At 31.6% G+C, this 26,100-nt stretch overlaps 2 protein-coding genes and 2 long non-coding RNA genes across 7 annotated transcripts in view; 1 reads left to right on the plus strand and 3 right to left on the minus strand.

The window, feature by feature from the left end:
• Positions 1-15,169, minus strand: part of LOC140040994 (uncharacterized) — a 47,459-nt gene extending 32,290 nt beyond the window's left edge. Inside the window, exons 1-4 of one of the 2 annotated variants that reach the window (XR_011842797.1) lie at positions 14,898-15,169; positions 12,864-12,954; positions 11,954-12,013; positions 6,895-7,040 (exon numbers count right to left, since the gene is read on the minus strand). This is a non-coding gene — a long non-coding RNA (uncharacterized lncRNA). Of the gene's footprint in view, positions 1-6,894; positions 7,041-11,953; positions 12,014-12,863; positions 12,955-14,897 lie in introns of those variants that run through there. The other variant, XR_011842798.1, reaches the window with a different exon arrangement.
• LOC140039901 (uncharacterized) lies at positions 3,197-5,808 on the minus strand. Of its 2 annotated transcripts, none has more exons than XR_011842663.1 (4): positions 5,765-5,808; positions 3,837-4,979; positions 3,563-3,611; positions 3,197-3,403 (listed from the first exon to the last, which is right to left on the minus strand). XR_011842663.1 is itself a non-coding variant. In XM_072085492.1 (4 exons), exons 2-4 carry the CDS (start codon positions 4,277-4,279, stop codon positions 3,603-3,605), a joined length of 339 nt encoding a protein of 112 aa, XP_071941593.1. In that variant the 5' UTR covers positions 4,280-4,979; positions 5,765-5,808; the 3' UTR covers positions 3,197-3,602. The 2 variants fall into 2 exon arrangements, 1 of the variants encoding a protein (XP_071941593.1); XM_072085492.1 differs by having other exon boundaries at positions 3,197-3,611; positions 3,837-4,115; positions 4,229-4,979.
• Positions 15,170-15,748: 579 nt separating the features above from the next.
• Positions 15,749-26,049, minus strand: LOC140040997 (uncharacterized). Its single transcript, XR_011842800.1, has 4 exons — positions 25,917-26,049; positions 25,374-25,448; positions 17,023-17,183; positions 15,749-15,891 (listed from the first exon to the last, which is right to left on the minus strand). It is a non-coding gene; the product is annotated as an uncharacterized lncRNA (long non-coding RNA).
• Positions 16,637-18,277, plus strand: LOC140040996 (uncharacterized). Of its 2 annotated transcripts, none has more exons than XM_072087326.1 (2): positions 16,637-16,897; positions 17,001-18,277. In XM_072087326.1, the coding sequence occupies exon 2, from the start codon at positions 17,069-17,071 to the stop codon at positions 18,203-18,205; it is 1,137 nt and encodes a 378-aa protein (XP_071943427.1). In that variant the 5' UTR covers positions 16,637-16,897; positions 17,001-17,068; the 3' UTR covers positions 18,206-18,277. The 2 variants fall into 2 exon arrangements, with proteins under 2 accessions (XP_071943427.1, XP_071943428.1); XM_072087327.1 differs by having other exon boundaries at positions 16,648-16,673.
• Positions 26,050-26,100: the final 51 nt, after the last annotated feature.

Below are 26,100 nucleotides of genomic sequence, written 5' to 3' on the forward strand. Positions count from 1 at the left end.
TTTCTTTAACATCGGATGGAAATCTTATTGAAGGCAACAATGCGGTTTTAAATTGTTCTCTACCAAACAACGATAACGTCACTCAGGTTGGGTACATATGGGAATCATTCCCAGAAATTGACATGATTACCAATAGTAACACATTAACAATACTCAATGTATCCATTGGTTTAAACGGAACGGAAGTAAGATGCACCGTAAGACTAGGTAATTATTCAGAGGGTTCCGCAACAACGATACTGAATGTTGACGTCATGGATCGTGATCAAGTTCATCCTGATGTCTCAACCATGCAAATAACAACATCCGACATCAGCAGGGAAGATAATACTATGCACTCAAAATCTATATTGCTAATTCGGTCAATCACATTTTGTGTCTTTATTACTATCGTGGCAATTTTTTGCACAAAGTACCTTAATTCAAGGAAGAAAAGACGTTCCATTGACAATAAACCTACAAGCAATAACACAACCTCTGATGTAGAACTGAATGTAGGCCTATAGATTATAGAGAACTGGTTGTGTAAGCATCATTCAAAAAGATTGAATGAACTGTGCTGACCTTTGCTTCACATGAAGTGAATTCACCAAAATGTGTTTTAGTTTACAATCATAGACTATGTATAACCCCAGTGGTTTAAATGGTTGGGACATTTGCATATCATGCAGAAAGTTCCGAGTTTGAATCTCGATTGGACCAGCTTTTTTTCATTTTCAGAGCTATATATCTCGGTATTTTATTCACTTGAAAAGACATACAGTGAAACAATAAAATATGAAAGCAGAAATGACGCATTTTTCAGTCATAAGCTTGTAAATTACGATCAAATTGAATAACTATTATCACTCAAATGGAATTTAACAAGAAATGTTTTAAAAATTGTTTTCAGCGAAACAATATTCTTAAATGAATCTGAAAAGTTAAATACCACAGTGTTTTAGGGAAAAATGTATTATTTGCGGCATAGTAGATATGTTATGTATGCTGTGTAAATGTAAATATTACCATCATTGTCCTGCTGGTCAATCTTCAAATATACCGCACATGAGCACATCTTTCAAATCATTCACATCAAGATGCCTGCAAAAAAACATGCTTAATATTGTCAATAAAAAATAATTCAAGTCAAAACCAATAATCAAATTCCAGTATGAACCATTAAGCTCAAGCAATCATTTTAACCCTAATCTCTCATGCATACAAAGACCCATGTCCTCCCTTTCTACGCTAAAATTAGAACTTGGTACAATACAATATTGAACATTAAAGGTCAGCAATATATCAATAAACATGATTCATAGTATGACATGCAAAGTAAATATAACATGCAATTTATAACTATTTATTTGCCATACAATAAATAACCTAACAACGTAGCATTGTTGTATCTCTGTATTGTGAAAGCAATAAGGTATTACGGGCCACCTAATTTATTTAGCAACAAGTCTGCTGTGTCAGCCATGATGATCGTATGAAAATGACGATGAAAATGGTAAGTAAAAGTTCTATTAATACTGCTCAATTGAACATTTTATGTATAATTATTAGTACCTTTGAAAACTGAATCAACCACTGTAATCCAGTCTATCTTTAGAATATGATGGGTGACAAACATTGTTTGCATAAAATTCTAAGGTGTGGCAATGACAATTGTTTCCTTCTTGGATTTCCATTTTCCTAGTTTGATAGGCACCTGAATTGATAGAAAACAAATAAAAACAGTTCAACTAGATTTTGAATACAGGTGTTTGATAATAAACATATTATTCATAAGAATTCAAATATGTATAACCAAAATTTTAGAAGAATTACTACCTACAATTTTTATTTTTTATTTATTTTGCAAAGGCAACATGCGAAAACAATTTTATAAAACAACAAACCTGCAGCTACTTCCATCCATATTTGAAATAATTTTGTGTTTAAAAAATAGAAGCTTTGAGCCTGTATCTGAAAAAAAATAAATAAAATTTAAGTATTTAACTTGATTTTTTCTTTCAAATAACAATATAAATTCTGATACCCATACAACAAGCTTACAGCAATGTTATAAAAACACCTCAGTTCATCTATTTTTTTGTCTTTTTGTTAGCACGCTTTAATACAACGTAAAAACTGATTTATTTGACCACATTTTTAAGGTACGCAAGCAATAGTTACTTGCGATTTCCTAAAATCCTGCTTTTAGTTTTGGTCATCATCATTACACCCTATTTAGTCTCATACAGTTATCATCATACTGTACAAGCCATTCCATTTTTTTAAATGGCCAAAATTAAGCACATTTCATGTAATTTTAGGCATACATTTTTGCGGATATACTATAATACAATATAATAACAGTCCTATCATGCAGAAGAAAATAGGCTGGGTATGCCTACTATACTACTGTCAAACAGATCAAAATGAATATTTATAAATACTTACTACAGTGATATTACAAGTGGCCCAACACTGCTAACCTTTAAACTTTGTCAATTTCAATGCAAAATATTGGAAATTAGGTTAAGTTGAGCACTTCATCCAACAATTTTTAACCCATTAACCAACAACCCCACTTCCATCGTCCAGACCCCCCCCCCCCCCCCACAATGAGTAAAAACCAAATAAATGGATCGCACTGCTTAATTTACATAATAGCATCATTCATAAACAAAGGCAAAATGGTTTTAGCAAAGATTTTTAAAAAAATAACCACACTATAAGCCATTATTAATGTCATATTTTTTATATCAAATAGATGTTTTATAGAAAAAATGTTTATTCTTTTATTTAACAATTATTCTATATCATAAAAAAATATTCACTATATATTTAAAATAGCCACACACATTGCAAGATAAATATTAAGAAAATCTTCAAATTTCCATAGTCTTTTGTAACAATATCACCATATTTAGTTGATGGTTTCCATGCGACTCTGTTGTCAACATTCTTGTTTTTTCTGTATTTAATACAGAAATTATTCTTATGAAACCTAACTTACTAAGTTAGGTCACATGCTTCCTCATTCCAGGCAATGACCAATGTCACATCAATGTGTAGATAGATCTACAGTAAGTCATCATAAATTGAAAGCTTTTAATTAAACAATTAAATTTAATATTATAAGAACAAATTATAAGAACAATTATTATTTACAAATTTAGTTTAGGAATAGTTATGAATGTTTTTGTACATTTACTAATTCCAGTCTGTACTCACACAAATTTCAATTTCAGGATTTCGGATTTTCTTTCAATTAAAGTTATTAAAATGAAACAAACTACAACAAAGTTGTTAATAATTTAAAACTTCTCCTGAATCACAGTTTCTACTTCTTCCAGTGGTACTGTATAGATGGGTGAGATTGTTGATGGCTTTCTTGTTGTTTCTCTTGCTGTCATGAGTTCACCTTCCACTGTAAGAAAGACAGTCTTCAACAATATATGCCTGTACTGATAGGATGGTCAGAAATTGGCATTGATATTGTTTATTTGGTTATCATAGTATATAGTTATTGTTCGTATCATCGTTTTCAAAAGTCCATGTAAACTAATAGCAGATTTACTGTAGTTACCATTGCAGGTGATTTGAGAAATCTTCTTTGTTCACAACAATCAATGGATCTGTGTAAAAATATCATCTATATTTATTGAATCCAATTCATTTGATGTAAAAGAATTTATACTTTTTGTTACTAAGGAAGAAAAAGAATGAAAACTACATATAGGTCGTGTTACCAGGCAAAGGAGCCATGTGCCACAGTACACAGTATATATATTGCCTGTGACTGTACGCAACACAGAATACACTTGTAGTAATAAATACATACGTTGAAAATCCAAATCTACCTTTTCTTTGATGAACAATCCAAGGACACATAAGAAGAGTATTAAAATTGAAATAAAAAAATCAACTGCAATATATTGTTTAATAATTTCAAAAAACTCTTGCATCACAGTTTCTACTTCTTTCAGTGGCACTGTATAGATGGGTGAGATTGTTGATGGCTTTCTTGCTGTTTCAGTTGTTGTCATGGGTTCATCCTCCACTGTAAGAATGATTGTATCTGAGCCAGTAAAGTCTTCATCCTCAACAGTACATGTGAGCAAAGCTCCATGCTTCTCTGGCTGTATAGATGGGATAGTTAACTTATTAATGTTGACTTGGTTAGTATAGTTGATATTGTCTATATAATTACTTTCCAAAGTCCATTTAAACTTAGCAGTGTCAGTGTAGTTACCTTTGCAGGTAAAGTTTGCGGTCTGATTTGATTTATAGTGAATGTCTCCATAGATGACTACATTTAGTTTGTTTACAACAATTAGTGGATCTGTAGAACAATATCGTCTGCCATTTAAAATTTCAATATACAATTTACAACTATAGATTGTATTATTTATACTTGGTTTTGCAGGGAATACTAGGGTTATCCACATGTGAGTGCTATTTTCATGTGATGAGCCTAGTTCAGTCATTTCAGTGAATTCCATAGACAACTCTGTAGACGTTTTCTCTGAAATGCAAGATATTTGTGTGACATCACTGATTTTATAAGAAGATTTACTGAAATAGCACATTGGATACTCTTTTGATGGTACTTTGAGGACCTTCAGGTAAGCTTTTCTTGAGGATATTATGCCTGTTGAAGTATCAAACACACATCTATAGTCTGTAGCATCTGATCTTTCAACTGGATCAATTGTTAAGCTATACTCATGGATTCTATCTGTTATGCTTTTATTCACAAAAGAATATCGTGAATTTTCTGAGCTTTGATTTATTTTCTCATTATGTTTTATCCAAAATACTTGATCTGTTGTTTCATGATTTTTTAGCAGAAAACATTCAAATCTTGCCTGCCTTGTTTAAAAAATGGTGATATCTTCAGGATAATTATTATCAAATGAAGTTTCCTGAGAAACTGAAGTTGAAATGATGATAAACAGAAGAGAAAGACACCAAAGCCTAGAGTTGTTAGTTGAACCAGATGCCTGAAAAGAATGCAAGGAGAAGAAAACCATCAAATTAATAAATAGCGACTTATCAATAATTAGGCCTCCAGATGTTTAACTATGTATTAATATTACAGGATAGTAGAGTGTTTATTGCTATATTTTTTAGCCCAACATTTACATGGTCTAATTTATCAAACTATTGTTGTATAAACTATAGGGCCTATATTAATATTATAGTGTACAGTAGTACCTTGATTGGTATAATTATAACAAAGTACAAACCTCTATAAAAAAATAATAATGGAATAGTCCAATTTCATTCATTCATTAATGGCAATTGCCATATTTTTTAGCCCAACATTTACATGGTCTAATTTATCAAACTATTGTATATATTAATATTATAGTGTAGTACCTTGATTGGTATATAACAAAGTACAAACCTCAATAAAAAAAAATGGAATAGTCCATTTCTTTAATTCACTAATTATGGCAATAGGGAATTATAGTATGCATTGATGGTTCCTAGCAACCATTGATTTGTTTTTCTGTCATAATTTAGGTACCTGTCAAACTAGTACAAAAGATAGCGTGTGAACAATTCCAGTGTCATTGTATAACAGCGATAGCCACACCTACATTTTATCTGAACAATGCTCGATCCTAGGGTCACACGGACCAATCATATTCCAATGATTGACTGATTATCAATGAATAATTCAGTTTTCAAAGGTACTATTTTTGTATATTTATGTTTACATTACAATAAATGTACAATAAAATGTTCAATTGAGCTGGATTAATAATAGAATTTGACTTACCATTTTGCATTGACATTTTATAATTATCATGGCTGACTAACACGACAAAATTTCTACACGTTGCTCATCCGGGTAACTAAAATTGTCGACGTCACCAAATAAAGTTGGTGGCGTACCTGTACGACTTTATTGATTTTACAATACAGAGGTACAACAATGCTTGTCAGATTATTGTATGCCAACTTGTTATAAATTGCATGTTTTATTTACTCTATCTCTATTATTGCTGGTTTTTTTTCTTATCACGTTTATTTCAGTATACAGTATTTATTTTATTTGATAAATAGCAAACCCAATTGTTAAACTTGTACTTTGTAAACATTACTACTAAATTTAATACCGTATTACTCGCCTTTAATTTTCAATATCAACTTATAAAGTAGTGTTGTAATACAGGCAAATTATTGAAAACCAAATTTGAAGAAAAAAAACAATTAATGTTAGTCTAAAAAATGAGGATGGGGGATGAGGAACGTTACGTACTTGTTTGTACTGGAATAGGATGATTTTCTTATTTTAAGACAATATTAAGCATATGTTTTTAGGTGTTTTGTAGGCATCTTCAGTGAATTTTTGGGGGTTTTTTTTGTAGGCATCTTCATTTTCAGTGAATGATTTAGAATTACAGTATTATTATTTTTGATAAATTAAATTTTAAAGAAATGTAATAATAACAAAAACAAACATTCTTTATTAGTAGATAAATTTATTTTAAGTTCCTTTTATCATATACAAATATATATGTACAACCGTATTGAGCAGGCAGTTGATGAAAGGCTAGACGTGTTGCCCGAAAGCTCTGCTAACTTTTCTGGCTGTTTACTTTATCGTTTTGATTTAGCTTTTCGCGCTTTTTTTTGTATCTCCATTGAGATCCAGCCACTGATACTACCCACAGCATTGTCATTTTTTTCAGTAATTTGCCTTTGGATTTATATTTATGGTACTGATATATTCTTACACTCTTAAATCGACCCTTTTATTTTTTGATACAATTGGTTACTATGACCAGCCTCGTAGCCAGGGGGGGGGGGGGTTATGGTTCGGGCGAAACCCCCCCCCCCCTTTACAGCGACCCCCCCCCCCCCACCTTAACCGACTGCGAACCCCCATCCCCGACATGCCCAATACCTCACCCTCATCTTCAAAAATCCTCCAAATACGTGCCCCACAGTACAAAAAGTTGTTTGTAAATTGAAAAATTCGTAAACTTGTTCGTGAACCTTCTTCTCTGTATGAGCGTCAACTAGCGATACGTTTTGTAAATTTCTAAAAGCTGCAAATAATAATAATAATAATAATATTTATTCGGTCATCAATGTAAAAATGAATGAGAATAGGCTAAAGCCCAAACAGATTCTGCACTCACTCCATACAATACAATCAGTTAAAGATAAAACCATATACAAGAAAAATACAAATAAATTATACATAACATGAAATATAGTGTTTTGTTAGAGCAGCCTTAAATATTGAAATTGTTTGTGAATCTTTTATGTCATTTGGTATTTGCTCCCATAGTCTAGGAAAGGAAACAAATACAGAATTATGAAAAGTATTGCCTTTCGAATTCCAACGTAAAAGCCTACCCGGACATCTTTCACTAGTTTTAATGAATTGCCGATTTTAACCTGAAAAATAAATGTTTGGTCCCTGCATGTAACATGATATTGATGCGTCTCATAGCGAGCTGGGGCACGAACGATTCGTACAAAGGACACCGCCAGACAACTGCGTACCTATAATTGTTTAGATCACTGGCAGTCAGTATTTATGTGTGACTATGAAGTATAATGTATCATAGAGGATTATAGTGAATATTAATATTTTACACTATAATATCTATGGTATCAAGTATTGTAGTTCACATTATGGCATCCGATTATTTTTTTCTAGACCACCAGCCGATACGTACTAAAATGTATCAATATCCCCTATTTACATATTTATATTCCTCAACAAATTGCTGTAAATAAATATTATAGATAGAACGGATTACGTTCGAAAAACATATACTTAAAATGGCATTAATGGGCTTTCGTAACATATACAACAAGTGCCATTTAAAGTATATGTTGTAATTCGTTTGAACGGATTACTAATCCGTTCAAACGAATTACTAATTTGTTCAAACGGATTACTAATCCGTTCAAACGGATTACTAATCCGTTCAAACGAATTACTAATTTGTTTATTTAAACGGATTACTAATTCGTTCAAACGAATACGAATTAGTAATCCGTTTAAACGAATTAATAATTTGTTTAAACAAATTAATAATTTGTTTAAACGGATTACTAATCTGTTAGAACGAATTAGTAATTCGTTCAAACGAATTATTAATCTGTTTAAACAAATTAGTAATTCGTTTGAACGGATTTGTAATCCGTTCAAACGAATTACAACATATACTTTAAATGGCACTTGTTGTATATGTTGCAATTGGTTTGAACGGATTACTAATTCGTTTGAACAGATTACTAATCCGTTCAAACGAATTAGTAATCCGTTTAAACAAATTATTAATTTGTTTAAACAAATTACTAATTTGTTTAAACGGATTACTAATTCGTTCAAACGGATTAGTAATCCGTTTAAACAAATTATTAATTTATTTAAACAAATTACTAATTTGTTTAAACGGATTACTAATTCGTTCAAACGAATTACTAATTCGTTTGAACAAATTAGTAATCCGTTTAAACAAATTATTAATTCGTTTAAACAAATTAGTAATCCGTTTAAACAAATTAGTAATTCGTTTGAACGGATTACTAATTCGTTTGAACGGATTACTAATTCGTTTGAACAGATTATTAATCAGTTCAAACGAATTACTAATTCGTTAGAACGGATTACGTTCGAAAAACATATACTTAAAATGGCATTAATGGGCTTTCGTAGATGCTGAATTTCATTGCAAATAATGCATTTTTTGCTAGGCAAAGTTATTATCTATTGACGAATCAACAATTTCAATGGAGTTTCCTTTATTAAACCATTTTTCAATACTTGTTAGTTTGTCCCCAATTTTAAAAACCATAATTTTTGTTTTTTCTACATTTACAGTTAATCCCCAGTCATCACAATATTTACCCAAGATGGTAATCAGTCTCTGTAAGGAATTAAGAGAAGATGATTGTATTGCTTGAGCTTAATAGTTTATACTTGAATAGGATGATTTCTTTTATTTTGAAGACAATATTAAGCATGTTTTTGTAGGCATCTTCAGTGAATGATTTGGAAGATGTAAAATTAAATTACTATTTTTGTTATAAAATTAAATTTTAAAGAAATGTTCTGAGATTGTTGCAAGACAACGGGACACAACACCAAAAAGTGGGACAATATCCTCGGAATCGGAACAGTTGAAATGTGCTCGTAAATCGAATAAAACGATTTAAAATTGTTCAGATAGGGCTTCCAGAGGCTTTTTTCCCATGGACCTCCACAAGGGGTCCTTGATCGGCCCCTGGCCACCAGCCGAACATTCCTTGCTTTGCTCGCAAAGTAAATCGATCTTTTATTTATTTTATTTTTTTTTAAATTTTATTCAATACAGCGGTGCAGCACCCTGAGGATTGCCATGAGTGCAAAGCACTATCGAGATGGCTCTCCATATACTGCACTAGAACATATAAGACAAACATATACACAAGATGCTCTACATAAACAAAGACTTATTATTAAGTCTTTGGGAGTGGAGTTGTAAATTGTCATGAGAAAAAAACCCTGACATGTGACAGGACTTGAACCCAGGACCCTTAGATTGGTAGCCAAGCATCATAACCACCAAGCCACAGCTCCACTCATTTGTCCCCCTTACCTTTCGAAACGGATTTACGTTGTTGACCTACCAGGAACAACCTCCTTAATGTGATTTTTTTAAACTTAATTGCATATAGAAAAAACTGAAAGCCATAAATTAATTCACAACATTAAAACAAGCAATGTTTTATGAATAGGCCTACATAGGGCGGCCTATTACCAAGATGACAAATATAAATTGTAATTTTTTAAAGATTCATCCAATGATTCTATACAATATCAACATTTTAATCTATATAATAATTGTTTATTGATCAGATATCGAGATATCGTCGAAATGCTGAATTCTCAATATAGGGTTATCTCCTGCATAAAGTGACTGTACAATAAAAAGGGGACATTTCTTATCGTAACTTCGCACCAATGTTTTCTTTCAATATTGGTTTGTTTTAAAAAATGGGTGTCTATTAAGCCTACCCTATTTTTTATCTATGGAAAAAATGGAAGACCAGGCCTACAAATTAAACTTTATGCTGTACACACAGTATTATATTTTACAATAGGCACATTATTATACAGTACTGTATTTGAATAAATGCTTGGAGGTTGTATATTCGAGGGAGGCGTTTATTATTTGGGTGTAATATGGTAACATGTAGGCCTAATCAAATACATTCTCCCTAAATGTATCAGGGCGTTTATTTGAGGAAAAAATAAAGGCCCTGATGGTATTCTGTTCAAGTCAAATCTGGAATAAACTGAATTGAATTTGATATTTAAAAACAATCTCTCATTTCATATCCGAACCAGGAAGTGAAACTAACACTATTATTTCATTCAGTGAAATGATCAATATTGTACGATGTAGGATAGCAGGAGGCGCATACTTTTCTTGAATAAACTCAAATTCATTATTAATGCTGAAAATATTATAAAGTTTCGTTGCGACCTTGACTTCAGATGAAACTTTAGCAATTGATAATGTTATTGTAAACACCAAGACAGTACGTGTTAAAGAACTATGATGTCTGTAGCCACCGGTATTGTGTCAGTGTTTATTTTGATCTTCTTTGGTGAAAGTTCTCCGTCAACACAACAGCACAATGTTGAGTGTGATTCACCTGATGATTACTATATTATTGGACAAAACATGACAACTAAATGCTATGTTGAAACGTGCTATTATTGTGTAAAATATTTTCAGTTGAAGAAGAACCATTTAGCGGTGGATGAAAAAGGTATCCATATTTCTAATAAAACAATACATCATAATTCTGAAATTGAGATAACAATATCCAATTTGATCATTTCTGACAGTGGTGAGTACAGCATTAACATCACTCATCATGATGATAGTTCACAGGAATTCAGCCTATTTAACGTGAGTGTATTTCCACAACCTGTGTACCCACAACCTGAACCACAGTGCTCATCTGACAAAGATTATTGTATAATTGGCGATTGTAGCATCACTTTACAATGTCAAATCTTTTCATATCCGGAGCTTAGGTTGATAAATGAGGCAGAGTACAATCAAACAATTTCAGGTAATAATACAATTTATGAAAGAGAATTTCGTATTACAGATCAGGACAAAGGTGTGGTTAAGGACACATGTGTTTTCAAAGTGAAATCTGAATGGGAAACTTGCACAGTCGAAGTATTAGTAAAAAGTCGATTGAATGTTTCTTTAACATCAGCGGGAAATGTGATTGAAGGAGACGACGCAGTTTTAAATTGTTCTCTTCCAAACAACAATGACGTCACTCAGGTAGAGTACATATGGGAATCATTCCCTGAAATTGACATGATTAACAAAAGAAACACATTAACAATACTTAATGTATCCATTGGTTTAAATGGAACAGAAGTAAGATGCACCGTAAGACTAGGTAATTATTCAGAGGGTTCAGCAACAACGATACTGAATGTTGACGTCACAGATCAAGTTCATCCTGATGTCTCAACGATGCAAATACCCACATCCGACATAAGGAGGGAAGATAATACTATGCACTCAAAATCTATATTGCTAATTCGGTCCATTACATTTTGTGTGTTTATTATTATTGTGGCAATTTTGAGTACAAAATACCTTAATTCAAGGAAAAAAAGAAATTCTAACAGACCTACAAGCAATGACACAACCTCTGCTATAGAACTGAATGTATCCGTTATAGAGGTCTTAAATTAAATCAGTCACATTGAATGAATTTTATTCAATTTTAAACTGAATGAAAAGTAAATTTTTTTACATTGTAGGATTATTATATTGACAAATCAATAAAAAGAAAGAGTGTAAGGCATAGTAGTATAGTGTTTTTTAAAATCCTGGCCGCATGACCAGTTTTAATATAATATTAAATGTAAGCTGCTAATTCTAACAAATCAATAAATTTTACTTAAAAATTAGGTACATACTTTTACCACAATCCTGTAATGCTTTTCAGTTTCCTCTTGTTATATGCAGTGTTTTGTAAGCTACAAGATGAAATAATAATTTAATTAGTATAGGCCTAATTTTAGCTGTAAAATTATTAAAATAAAATATTTCCGATAATTGAGACATTGCAGCCATTTTATTATTTCTCGTTGTTTAATCCATCATTTTCTACAATTTATTAATCTGGACAAAACCTGACAATTAAGACTAGGGCATGATACCACTACGGATTATTGGGGCCTTTTGTGTCCCAATTTTTAGATACAGTTGTTGCAAATAGATAGGACATTTGGTATACTACTGGTCACTTTTAGTTAAATATAATTTTAAAGGATTTCATGAAATGTACTGACCCTGCTTCAAAGTGAGTCAACTCATCAAAATTTGATGAGCAGGGTCAGTGTTAATGTTTATGCTTTATTTTACGATCATAGAACAGACTAAAGTATAAGCACCAGTGGTCTAATTGTTAGATATATATGAAGATGAAGGTTCCAAGTTCGAATCTTGGTTGGGTGGCCTTTTTTTATTCTCAGATTTTCTTTACCATTTCTAAATTGAATTAATTTCAGTACATCATCAGGCATTAATTTATTGAGTTCTGGTTAATTTATATATAAGACTAGTTACAAGTAATGATTAGTCTTCAATATGTTGATTTAAATTTGATTGACTATTTTTCCCCTTTTAAATTACACTTTTTGCAGGAAAATTATTTTTCTTTTCGATCAAACTTTTGGTCAAAGTGATTATATAATTTTATTAAATTAAAATTGCATGTTCATCAAACGAAAATCACTTTTTTTTTTTCAGGGTAGCAATATACCTTTAAATTTGAATTTAGGCCAATTCATTAATTTAAATGTATACTGTAAATGTAAATCTTACAAGCATAGTCCATGTCAAAGGTGAACATTACACAGGGTCTTCAAATCTACATCACTGTGGCAACATCTTTCAAATCATTCATTGGAGATGCCTGCAACAAAACAAAAACACATGCTTAATATTGTGTATAAGGAAAAATCATCATATTCCAGTATGAATCATTAGGCTTAAAATGTAATCATTTTATCTTACATTTTCTAATTATTTACTTCCCCATATTCCTCTTCTAGACTATTATTAGTTTTTTGTTCAAATTTGCTTTTTAATAATTGCATAAAATACTTTATAATTTGGTACTTAGTATACAAATATCGAAAATTAAAGGTCAGTAGTTAATCATATAGGTATACTCAGTTTAAAACAATTGGTTTTGTTATTTATCAAATATTAAGTAAATTATTTCTTTATATATACTTTGAAGTAACATAATAACAATAATCTAAAATAAATAAACAGCAAATAAATAATCTAGCAACATAGCATTGTTGTAAATCTGTACAGTATTGTACAATCAATAGTCATTACCAGTTTAACGCCACCAACATAGCATTGTAACTATGTATTGTGAAATCAAGTCATAATTCACCGGTTTGTTTAACGCCACCAACATAGCATTGTAACCATGTATTGTGAAATCAAGTCATATACACCGGTTTGTTTAACGCCACCAATTTTATTTAGTGACGTCAACAATTTTAGTTACCCGGATGGATGAGCAACGTACGTCGTCTCGATCCTCATCAATCGTGTCAGCCATGATGATTGTATGAAAATAATGGTAAGTTAAATTCTATTGTTCAACTGCTCAATTGAACATGTTTATGTACATTGTTGTGTCAACATAAATATACAAAAATAGGACTTTTGAAGGCTGAATTATGAATTGATAATCAGTCACATCATTGGAATATGATCAGTGAACCTCGGAAGCATTATTTGGATAAAAGGGGTATTTGTATAGGCCTAGCCTAAATCCTAGCCTATTGATTGTCTACGCAATGACATCAAGTTGTTTACTCACAGGTTTCCTTTTATACTAGGCCTAGTAGGTACCTGAATTATGACAGAAAAACAAATCAATGGTTGCTAGGTAGGAATCATCAATGCCTATCAATCATATCTACCAATTGCCATAATGAACAAATGAAAGAAGTTGGACTATTCCATTTTTTCTGAATACAAATTGAGTTTTGTAATTTGTTCTAGGCTACGTCCTAGGCCTCTATATCAATCAAAACATACTGCAATACTATCATATAGTAGTTGGTTAATTTAGACTAATGCAAACATATTGGACAAATATTGAAAAAATACTGCACCCTGTAATAAATTAACAGTTCTCATTTTGATTACACCCTATTTGACAATTTAGTAACCAGACACTCCTTATTCATAAATAACTGAAATATTGGCCTAACTGTACTATTAAAAATTGGTTAGAAATTCTTCTAAATAGAAACGATTGGAGTACAAACTGCCAGATATATTTGTTAATTTTCTATGAATCTTTAGGTTGATCATTCAGTGGCATTGTGTTGTTTTTTTTTTTCTTAATTTCTAGGGAGTATTTATTTTTTTTTTATATATGATACCACCTCAGCCCAAACTCTCAGCCCCTTTCCAGGGATAACCACAATTCTGATCAATTTGATAGCCTACTATCTACTATCCCCTAGCCTCTCCCACCAAATCCCCAGACTTTTTTTAATGTAGTTTAAAACCTTCTCGATACAATTGCGATCATTTTGATACCCCATATGTATGGTTAACATGCAGGAACAAAATACTGTATAACGAACAAACATCAAAAGTGGGCCATTCTGACTACATTTTGGCCCCTAACTTGGATCCTAGATGGCGGATGATGTTCAAATGTAGTTTAGAACCTTTCCGGTACAATTCCGGTCATTTTGATGCCCAATATGTAAGGTTATGTGCAGTAATAGAGATTTGTATAACGAACGTACAAACTCTCTCACTTATAATAAATATATATATATAATTCCAAAATTGTTTATATCTCTACCAAGCTACCTTCTTTGTTTTCCACTCTTATTCAGACTCCACCCTGGCTCCCTTTGTTATATTTCTTTTATTCCTGTCCACCCAGGCAGCACTTGCCAGCTTTATACTCTGACGTTATCCAAATTCCTTCACTTGCACTGATGAAGGGCTAGTGTTGCCCGAAAGCTCTGCTAACTTTTCTGGCTGTTTACTTTATCGTTTTGATTTAGCTTTTCGCTTTTTATTTTTGTATCTCCATTGAGATCCAGCCACTGATACCCACAGCATTGTCATTTTTTTTCAGTAATTTACCTTTGGATTTATATATATATATATGGTACATTACCACAATCCTGTAAGCTTTCTGTTTCCTCTTGTAAGTTTACAGTGTTTTTTAAGCTATAAGATGAAACAATAAATGAATTAATTTAATTTTAGCTGTAAAATTATCAAAATCAAATATTTCTGATGCCTGAAACATTGTGGTTTTATTATTTCTGGTTGTCTACAATATATTAGCCTGGATGAAAGCTGATGTAAGAATGTGGACTTCAATAAAAAGAGAGTGACACGCCTTCTCATGTTCCGGTGGTGGTTTTGGTTTTATTTGGTATTAGCATCTAGTACAAAAGGGATCAGTATCAATCTGGCAACTGCGGATCTCAAAGGAACAATACCTGTTGCTTCTTAACCAAATGATGCACAACACAGAAAACAGTTAATTATGCTACATTTTACACGGAACATAGATAACAATTATAGGGGGCAGTATATAATTATTACAGAATTAAATTAATCCCCACACTGATAATCAAGAATTGTGCATGACCAGTGCTCTAATGGTTAGGACATTTGCAAATCAAGCAGAAGCTTAGTTTCCAGTTAGGCAAATTGATTCAATATTTAAATGTATGTTGTAAATGTAAATCTTACCAGTATAGTTTCTGTCAAATGTGAACATAAAAAATAGTCTTCAAATCTACCGCCCAATGGTAACATCTTTTAAATCATTCACCAAAGATACCTGCAAAAACAAACAACCATTAAAAAGCTCAAACAATACCATCATAATCATCTTACAATACATTCTCTATTACTGTGTCTCTCACGCATGAAGCATTTAAAGTCCCTTGTCCCCCATCCTCGCCTTCTAGACTAAAAATAGTCTTTACTTTTAAATAATTTGCCTATATTACTACAATACTTATAATTTGGTCAGTTCAACATGTAGTAATTTGTAAAGTACAGTTTAAAACAATTGGGTTTGTTATTATGTATATATCTGTAGAGTTCATTCATTCATTTTATTTGGTCAAAATCATTTTCAACATATGTATACAACAATATATGTAGACAACAAGAAAAATACATATAAAAAAATGGAGTTAAAATGGTATAAAACTGCAATAAAACAATAAAAAAGAAAACATGAGTTAAAATATTGAAAAAATACCGTCATAAAAGTTTATAGTAAAAAATGAGTGACATCTAATGACAATAAAGTAGATAAGAAAAACAGCAAAAACTTGATTCATAGAATGATAAGTAAAGTAAATAAAACATGCAATTTATAACAATTTAGGTACTTGCCATAAAAACAATCTTGGCAAGCAGTGTTGTACTCTGTTTTATTGTGAAATCAAGTCTTACGGGTTTGTTTGACGCCACCAATTTTATTTAATGACGTCAACAATTTCAGTTACCCGGATTAATAATCTGCTATATAAGTAATGACGATCGTATGAAAATTTATGACAATGACTGTAATAAGTCAAATTTCTATTAATCTACGCTCAATTGAACATTGTATGTACAATTATTGTTGTGTAAACAGGAGTATACAATAGTATTTTTGAAAACTGAATTACTTATTGAAAATCAGTCAATCATGACGTTATTGGTATGCAGATCGATATGACGAACATTTTTGGTTAGGCCTAGCTAGGTAGGTTAACTAGGGCCTAGCCCTCCTAGCTAGAGCCTACCTAGGCCCTAGGCCTAGATAGAAAACTTGTTCTAGAAAAGAACCTGTGAGTAACTTTGTCATTTGGCTTGTCCCACTAGGCTACTGTGTTATTTAAAAAAAGGTTTTGAATCATGAACCCCTGTTCATTTTGGTTTTGTGTTTTTTAGTTACAGATTAAAAATGGTTTACTGAATTTTAATGTCGGCTGTTTGGTGAAAGTCCTTCTTCCAGTAGAATGTATTGGTGTAAACCATCTTGGCTTTGGTTCTGTCTTGTAATTCTTAAAATAATTACATCAGTTTCTCAAGACATTACATTTGATAATGAATATCCTGAGGATGCTACCATTGCTGAAACAAAAAAAGCAATATTTAAATGTTTCCTGATCAAAGAGCATGAACCAACAGATCAAGTATCTTGGATAAAACATAACATAAAATTGAACCAAAGCTCACAAAGTTCAAAATACTATTTTGGAGAAAAAAGAATAACGGATAGAATATATGAGTATAGCTTAACAATTGATCCAGTTGAAAGATCAGATGCTACAGACTATAGGTGTGTGTTTGAAACTTCAATTCACACAATATCTTCAAAGAAAGCTTACCTGAATGTCCTCAAAATCCCTTCAGAAGAGTATCCAATGTGTTACTTTAGTGAACAATCATATGAAATCAGTGATGATGTACAAATCATTTGCATTTCTGAAAACACATCTACTAAAATTTCTCTGGAATTTACCCGAATGATTGAGCTAGCCTTATCATATGAAAATGCTACTGACATGTGGACACTCTTAAAATTTCCTGCATCTCCAAGTATGAACAATACAGAGTTTGCTTGCAAGTTGTACATTGACATTATAGGTGCCAGGCGATATTGTTATACAGATCCACTACTAATTTTGAACAAACTAAATATTGTCATCCATGGTGACATTCAATATTTCTCAAATCAAATGGCATGTTTCATCTGCAAAGGTAACTACACTGACACTGCTAAGTTTACATGGACTTCTGATAATGACTATGTCAACACTAACCAAGTCAACAGTAACAATGCTAACAAGTTAACCATCCCATCTATGCAGCCAGAGATGAATGGAGCCTCACTCACATGCACTGTGGAGGATGAAGGCTTCACTGGCTTAAATACTGTCAATGTTACAGTGGAAGAGAAACATATAACAACAAATGAAACAACAAGAAAGCCACTAACAATCCCACCAATTTACACAGTACCACCAGAAGTAGACACTGTGATACAGGAGTATTTTGAAATCATTTTACACTTAGTTATAATAATTTTGATTTTAATAATTTCAATTGTGTCTTTGGGTTTGGTTGGTTTTATTATTGAAAAATATGTCTGAATTAGTTGGCATAAGATATGAAGAATTAACTTTTAAATGAAGTAATTTTTTAACTAGATTTAATTCGTCACTATTACGAATTATAGGTTATATGCATTGATTTAAATAAAGATAATTGATTTTTAAAAGATTTTCTCAGAATCTTTAATTATTTATAATATATGATAGGATCTTGCTAACGCGAACACCATAGCCGGTATCACAATCCGATCAAAGATCCATATGCGTATAATGTCATAAACCACATTTGTTGTTACATAATAATAAAGACATAGACAAAGTTAATTTTTATCTAGATTTCATTATAAATCATGTGTATAATCTATACACTAAGAAATAAATTTGAACAAACAATACGGATAATAAATAAAAAAATCTTATTTCGTTTCCCAAGGTGAGACTCGATCTCGGTACCTTGAATGCCATAGACACGAGCACAGACCACCGAGCCGTACACAACTGACTAAAAGTTGTAGAAAAATTCCTCCGTGTATTTACTATGCAGTAACCACTTTGATGCAAATAGATTATTACATACCGAAATGAATTATAATTTTTTACTATGATGACATCTTTAAAATGTATACAAATGATGCACTGTCAAACTACATACTTTTAACTTTAATATATGAATTTTTGAAGGAAGAAAGTTAATGTTAAGTTTGTTATTTTGGCCTAAGAAAATGTCATAATTGGTTTGATTGTCGAAATTATTTTTTTTTTAAATTTAATATGCAATTAATGATGACTTAATCAACTTTTGTTCTCTTTATTTGATAATAAATCATACATATGATACATACACTTCAAGAAAATGAAATAAAAAATAGGTGTTCCCCTGCATTCTGACGATATATATTAATTTTAAAATTTAGCATATTTTCACCATTTTGTTAACTTATACGTGCGTAGCCAGTCACTTTTGACGTGCTCGTATAACGCAATTTCGAGTTGAAACCTGAATCAAATATGATGATATTATTAAAGAAAGATTGTAAAACAGAAATCGGGCAAAAAGAGTGCGCATTAACGTTTAACGCGCAGTGCGCGTGCAAAAATCTGCGCACTCATGGTAATTTTTTAAACGCTTAAAATTGCCTGAAACGTACTCTAATTTCATCGAAAATAAATTTTGACAATTTTGAACATTTTAAGCGCGCGTACGCAAGCGTTATATGCGCTACGCACGTAATTTTATTGCCATATGATGAAATATGACCTGAAATTTATGAGTACCAAATGTTGTTTAATTGTGATTCATGCTTGTGAAGATATGATTACAAACGTGATTTCGTAAAATCGTGCGTAGACCGTGTAATTTTTTATTACGCATCGTGAAAATATAACCACATCGATTCCTGGCCATAAGGAATATACTCTGAAAAATTGACTTAGATAGATGAAACTGATGCCAAGATAATTCACGGACAAATAGTGCTAAGGAAAGAATAAATAAATAAATAAATAAATAAATAAATAAAGAAATAAATAAAGATTGCGACAGAATCAAGAGGTTATATGCATGATAATGCATATAACCTAATTAGCAAGTTACGAGCAGATTTAATATTATGAAAAGTTATGTCTATACCTAAATAAGTTTATGATCACCAGTTGGAGAATAGGCCTATATTGTACACACATAAGAAAGGATAATAATAGTCTGGTTCCTAAGGGGAAATGATGTTACCATAGTGGATACAAGTGTGCCCTTTGGCATGTTGATAGAACATGATATGGAGATACCAAAACAAAGTTACTGGAAATCTGATTTGACCTCTGTGACCTCTGACCTCAATTTTTATATTTCTATCTTAAACAGCCATATCTCGGCAACGGGGTGGACAATTGAAATGATATTGGTGTCAAATAGATCAGAGGGTACATATTTATATTCGCTCTAATAGAACTTTTTTCAAAAAAACGACCGGAAATATAGATTCTCAATGTTTTGACCTTTGACCTTGGCTTACTATATTATATCAATAACTACTGGTCAAAATTTCTTGAAATTTGTTTCAAATTGTTAGAGCATACATATTTATATATACTCTAATTAAACATGTTCTTCCAAATTCACAGGAAATGTCATTTACTGACCTTTGACCTTTAATGTTTAAATATGTCTGTATCTCTGTAACCAAATGTCATAAAAAGTTCAACTTGGTGTCAAACATTTATATTAGCTCTAATAGAAGATGTTATCATATTTTTTCTGGAAATGCCAGTTTGAGGTATGACCAGGCGTGCGTGTGTGTCATTATAATAATATACCTAAAATATAGATTTAGTGGACCAGAATTACATTGAATATCCTATTTAGTTTACCTTTTACAATTTTCTTAAAACTTAATGTTTAATTTAATTTCAATATATAATTCCATCACATCGCACAAGAGCAACACTTAATATCAACATAAAATTAGATAAACTTAAAGTTGAATAACATTTAAAAAAAGAAAGAAAGAAAATCAAGATCTTAAAGAAAGAAAAGAAGAATTAACCAATGCAATTTGATACTCATAAAACATATGACCTAATTATCAATTCATTGCTTGAAATATGCTGAAAAAATTAAATGTTGAAAACAGTGAGGAAAAAGCGAAGAAAAGAGTGAAAAAAAACAATATATTTAAAATATTAGAAATCTGAAAAGGATCAAAGACAAATTAATCACAAAGCTGATTTCTTTTTAAGAACATACTGTAGTGGAATATAAAAGGAAAACGAACCAGTGAGCAGTCAAACAAATTACCATCTTGGCTTGATGAGGCAATAACACATCCAGCTCATAACACTATACAACAAAATCTTGAAACCAGAGGAAATGAAGAGAAGCAATGATATACTTTCATCCACAAAAACATGACAAAACTGACATCAACCATTACCGACCAAACGAACATTATCACATGTACACAAATAATTTACAAAATTAATCAAAAAATAAAATCAGAGACCGACTAGAAGTAAATAAATCAAGATATAAGGCTTCATACAGTAGGACAATCGTATACAGTTTGTCAATCAACTTTGTCAAAATAACATGAAATGAATATCACAAAATCTTTGATTTAGAGATTATCAGAAATCATTTGACTCAATAAAACAGGCATTACCATTTTAGAGGGAATTTTCATACCTCAACAAATAGTGATTACGATCGCCCAAAGAGAAGTTAAGGAAGATTAGTAAAGAAAGGAGACACTTAAGATCTTCACTGAATTGGAAGAGTGTTCAATCAAAGAGCTAATCTAAAAAATAGAGTAAATATCAATTATAAAAAGACAAAATAAACAGTTAATTTAACCAAAACCACATTTAATTTTTAGTTTTTGCTTTGAATTACAGTTTTTTGGGTATGCACTATATCATTTTTTTTAAATCCAATTTTTGGTGAAATATTAAATAACTATAAAATTGCATATTCAACAAAAATATTTGCAAAAATTACTTTGTCAGGGAGACAATAATTTTAATCTTTAATAGCATGTGATATTATTAGCAAATATTTCAAATGTAGTTTTACAACTTTCCCATTACAAACAATTGCCATAATTCTGATAACATTACAATACACCCATCCTCTGGGACTTATTTTCAAATGTAGCTAAAAACTTTCCAGTACAATTCCGGCCATTTTGATTTGTATAGATGCATGCAGTAGTAGAATTGGAAAAGCGAGAGAAGGGGAAGTGGTTGGGGTGATGGAGAGACACATATTTTTTACATGTTTGTCTACACTATCAAACTAGTTTAACAAAAAAGGTGTGATGTGCCCAAATATGGTAGTGATATGATGTCATCGTGTCTATATATGGGCACATCACATTTTTTTGTCACATAAAGTTTGATAGTGTAGACAGAGTTTAACATTTGTGTAACATGTAAAAAAATGTGTCTCTCCATCCACCCCAACCCCCTCCCCTGCCTCTCTCGCTCTCTTTTTTATAGATTATTAGTTGCTAAATATATGCAAAACGATGGGTCATAGCTCAAATTGACATTTCCAATTGAATTCTGACAAAATATTATGTTAGAGCAAATATAAATGTGTATATTCTGAACAATTTGACACCAAACTGAACTTTTTAGGACAAATAGTTACCGAGATATCGACGACATACTCAAACATTAGAGGTCAAGGGTAAAAAAAGCTTAATTTATGGTATATATATATTATTATTACTGCCTTTCCGCTGAAAAGTCTGCCGACATTTCCGCTTGGGCTGCTCCGTAAATCTCTTTTACTAGTTTCTTCCAGTCTGATCTTTCATTGGCTAGTTCTTTAAGTTGTTTCATGTCTTTCTTGGTTTTCAATTGTCCGGGATACTTAATGTCTGTATTATGCTTATAAAGGGTGAGTAGGTCGTTGCTGAGAGTTATTGGTAGGGTGGTTCTCGGTCTTCCTCGAAATTTTATATTGGTAGTGTTGCTGAAATAATAGCTTATTGCTGTGTTGGCTGGTGTACATGGGTCTTGTCTAAGTATGTGACCCAATAGTCTCCATCTTGCGTCGACTATTTCTAATGAAATCGGTTTTGTTCCTGTCCTTCTGTATAAATTTATGTTCGATATCCTGTCTGGGAACCTGATACCTATGATTTTGCGAAGTTGCTGTCTGTGAAATGTGTAATTTATGGTAATTTTTGGAAAAAGTTTCTATTAGACTAAATATTAGATTTATTTTCTTAACATTTTGAGCCTATTCTCAAATCTCTGGGATTGCGCGTTGAGATATTAGGCAATTAAGGTCAAAGGTCAAACTAAAAAATAAAGCCTTTGCGGCCATTTTTGTACAATTTTTTTCATTGTAGCGAATATGAATATATACCTTCCAAACATTTTGACAAAAAAATGTATGTAAAATGTCCATGCGTTGTCAAGATATGGCAATTTTTTGTTATATAATAGAAAAATAAAATAATTGAGGTCAGAGGTCACAGAGGTCAAATAAGATTTACAGTAACTTTGTTTTGGCATCGTCACACTATTCTCTACCAAACTGCTATATTGAAAAATTTGTATCCAGTCTGGTAACGTCCCACCCCTTTTTCTCCTCTTAGGGACTGGACTATAAACACCATTATGAAGGATTATACAACTCCCTGATGGTACATAAATCATAAAAGTAAATTTATAAGATTGACAGCATGATTGATGACTACATCTTTAATTTAAAGACATTTTTTACAATACACAATTTTTTCTGAACAATGTTCATAGGAAGTTTATTTCTAAAACAATTTTATTGATTTATGAATACATAATGAGGATATCATGAAAAAGATTTAATACTGTACTTCCCTTTTTTTGCTGGCCTTTCATATTCAAACACGGATGTGAAACTATTTTGGTCTAATGATCAAGTTGCATAGTTGCTATTGCTTGGTATAATACACGCATAATACATTACTGGACAAATGATGGGATTTTTCATTCAGTTTGTTTATGACACACGAAATTCACAGGCATTACAACACGAATACAAATGTTTTAATGATACAAATGTTTTAAAGCACTATGAATTCTGCAACCACTGGTGTCATAGCAGTGTTTATTTTCATCTTTGATTCAGGTTATATGTTAACACAGCAACACAGTGTTGATTGTGAACAGCCTAAGAATTACTATATTGTTGGACAAACGCTGACAACTACATGTTATGTTGAGGAGTGTTATGATTGTATAAAGCAGTTACAGTTAAAAAAGAATAACCATTTATTAGCTGACAAATATATCAGCATTTCAACATTTCCAGATCATTCTGAAATGAAGATTATAATAAGCAATTTGAGGATATCTAACAGTGGTTTGTACAGCATTCTTGTCACTCGTCATGAAAATGTTACAGAGGAATTCAGACTATTCAATGTGAGTGTTGTTCCACAGCCTGCACCAAAGTGCTCGTCAGACAAAGTATACTGTATTGGTGATTGCTACGTCACTGTACAATGTAGTATATTTTCTTATCCAGATCTTGTTTTCCAACATTTTAGACAGTACGATATTAAGAAAGAAGGGTATAATTATACAATGTTAGGAAATGATACAATATTTGAAAGACAATTCTATATCTCAAATATGGTGGAATTCACATGTGTTGTAGAAGTGAAATCTGAAACATATACTTGCACAGTCGATGTATCAATAAAAAGTAGATTGAATGTTTCTTTAACATCAGCAGGAAATCTGATGGAAGGCGACGACGCAGTTTTAAATTGTTCTCTTCCAAACAACAATGACGTCACTCAGGCTGAGTACATATGGGAATCATTCCCAGAAATTGACATGATTAACAAAAGTAACACATTAACAATACTTAATGTATCTATTGGTTTAAATGGAACAGAAGTAAGGTGCACCGTAAGACTAGGTAATTATTCAGAGGGTTCGGCAACGAAGATAGTGAATGTTGACATCCTGAATCATGATCAAGTTCATCTTGATGTCTCAACGATGCAAATACCCACATCCGACATAAGCAGGGAAGATAATACTATGCACTCAAAATCTATATTGCTAATTCGGTCCATTACATTTTGTGTCTTTATTATTATTGTGGCAATTTTTTGTACAAAGTACCTTAACACAAGGAAGAAAAGACATTCCATTGACAATAGACCTACAAGCAATAACACAACCTCTGCTGTAGAACTGAATGTAGGCCTATAGATTATAGAGAACTGGTTGTGTAAGCATCATTTAAAAAGATTGAATGAACTGTTCTGACCTTTTCTTCACAGGGAATGAATTCACCAAAATGTTTTTTAGTTTACAATCATAGACTCTGTATAACCCAGTGGTCTAATGGTCTGAACATTTGCATATCATGCAGAAAGTTCCGAGTTTGAATCTAGATTGGAGCAGTTTTTTTTCATTTTCAGAGCTATATATCTCGGTATTTTTTTTTTTTACAGTGAAACAATAAAATATGAAAGCAGAAATGACGCATTTTTCAGTCATAACAAGCTTGTAAATTACGATCAAATAGAATAACTATTATCACTCAAATGGCATTTAACGAGAAATGTTTTAAAAATTGTTTTCAGCGAAACAATATTCTTAAATGAATCTGAAAAGTTAAATAACACAGTGTTTTAGGGAAAAATGTATTATTTGCGGCATAGTAGATATGTTATGTATGCTGTGTAAATGTAAATATTACCATCATTGTCCTGCTGGTCAATCTTCAAATATACCACACATGAGCACATCTTTCAAATCATTCACATCAAGATGCCTGCAAAAAAAACATGCTTAATATTGTCAATAAAAAATAATTCAAATAAGTCAAAACCAATAATCAAATTCCAGTATGAACCATTAAGCTCAAGCAATCATCTTAATCATAATCTCTCGCGCATGTAAAGACCCATGTCCTCCCTTTCTACGCTAAAATTGGTACAATACAATATTGAACATTAAAGGTCAGCAATATATCAATAAACTTGATTCATAGTATGACATGCAAAGTAAATATAACATGCAATTTATAACTATTTATTTGCCATACAATAAATAACCTAATAACGTAGCATTGTGTATCTCTGTATTGTGAAAGCAATAAGGTATTACGGGCCACCTAATTTATTTAGTAACAAGTCTGCTGTGTCAGCCATGATGATCGTATGAAAATGACGATGAAAATGGTAAGTAAAAGTTCTATTAATACTGCTCAATTGAACATTTTATGTATAATTATTAGTACCTTTGAAAACTGAATCAACCACTGTAATCCAGTCTATCTTTAGAATATGATGGGTGACAAACATTGTTTGTATAAAATTCTAAGGTGTGGCAATAACAATTATATCCTTCTGGGTTTCCTTTAGTTTGATAGGCACCTGAATTGATAGAAAACAAATAAAAACAGTTCAACTTCTGGATTTTGA

This window comes from Antedon mediterranea, chromosome 2, assembly GCF_964355755.1.
Source record: "Antedon mediterranea chromosome 2, ecAntMedi1.1, whole genome shotgun sequence".
Taxonomy (NCBI): Eukaryota; Metazoa; Echinodermata; class Crinoidea; order Comatulida; family Antedonidae; genus Antedon; species Antedon mediterranea.

Bases quoted from the DNA above. Each gene is read 5' to 3' on its own strand.
- LOC140039901 (XM_072085492.1), bottom strand. From the start codon at position 4,279: ATGGAGACATTCACTATAAATCAAATCAGACCGCAAACTTTACCTGCA. The intron at 4,116-4,228 runs GTAACTACACTG...CCATCTATACAG, and splicing joins CGCAAACTTTACCTGCAAAG to CCAGAGAAGCATGGAGCTTT.
- LOC140040996 (XM_072087326.1), top strand. From the start codon at position 17,069: ATGTATTGGTGTAAACCATCTTGGCTTTGGTTCTGTCTTGTAATTCTT.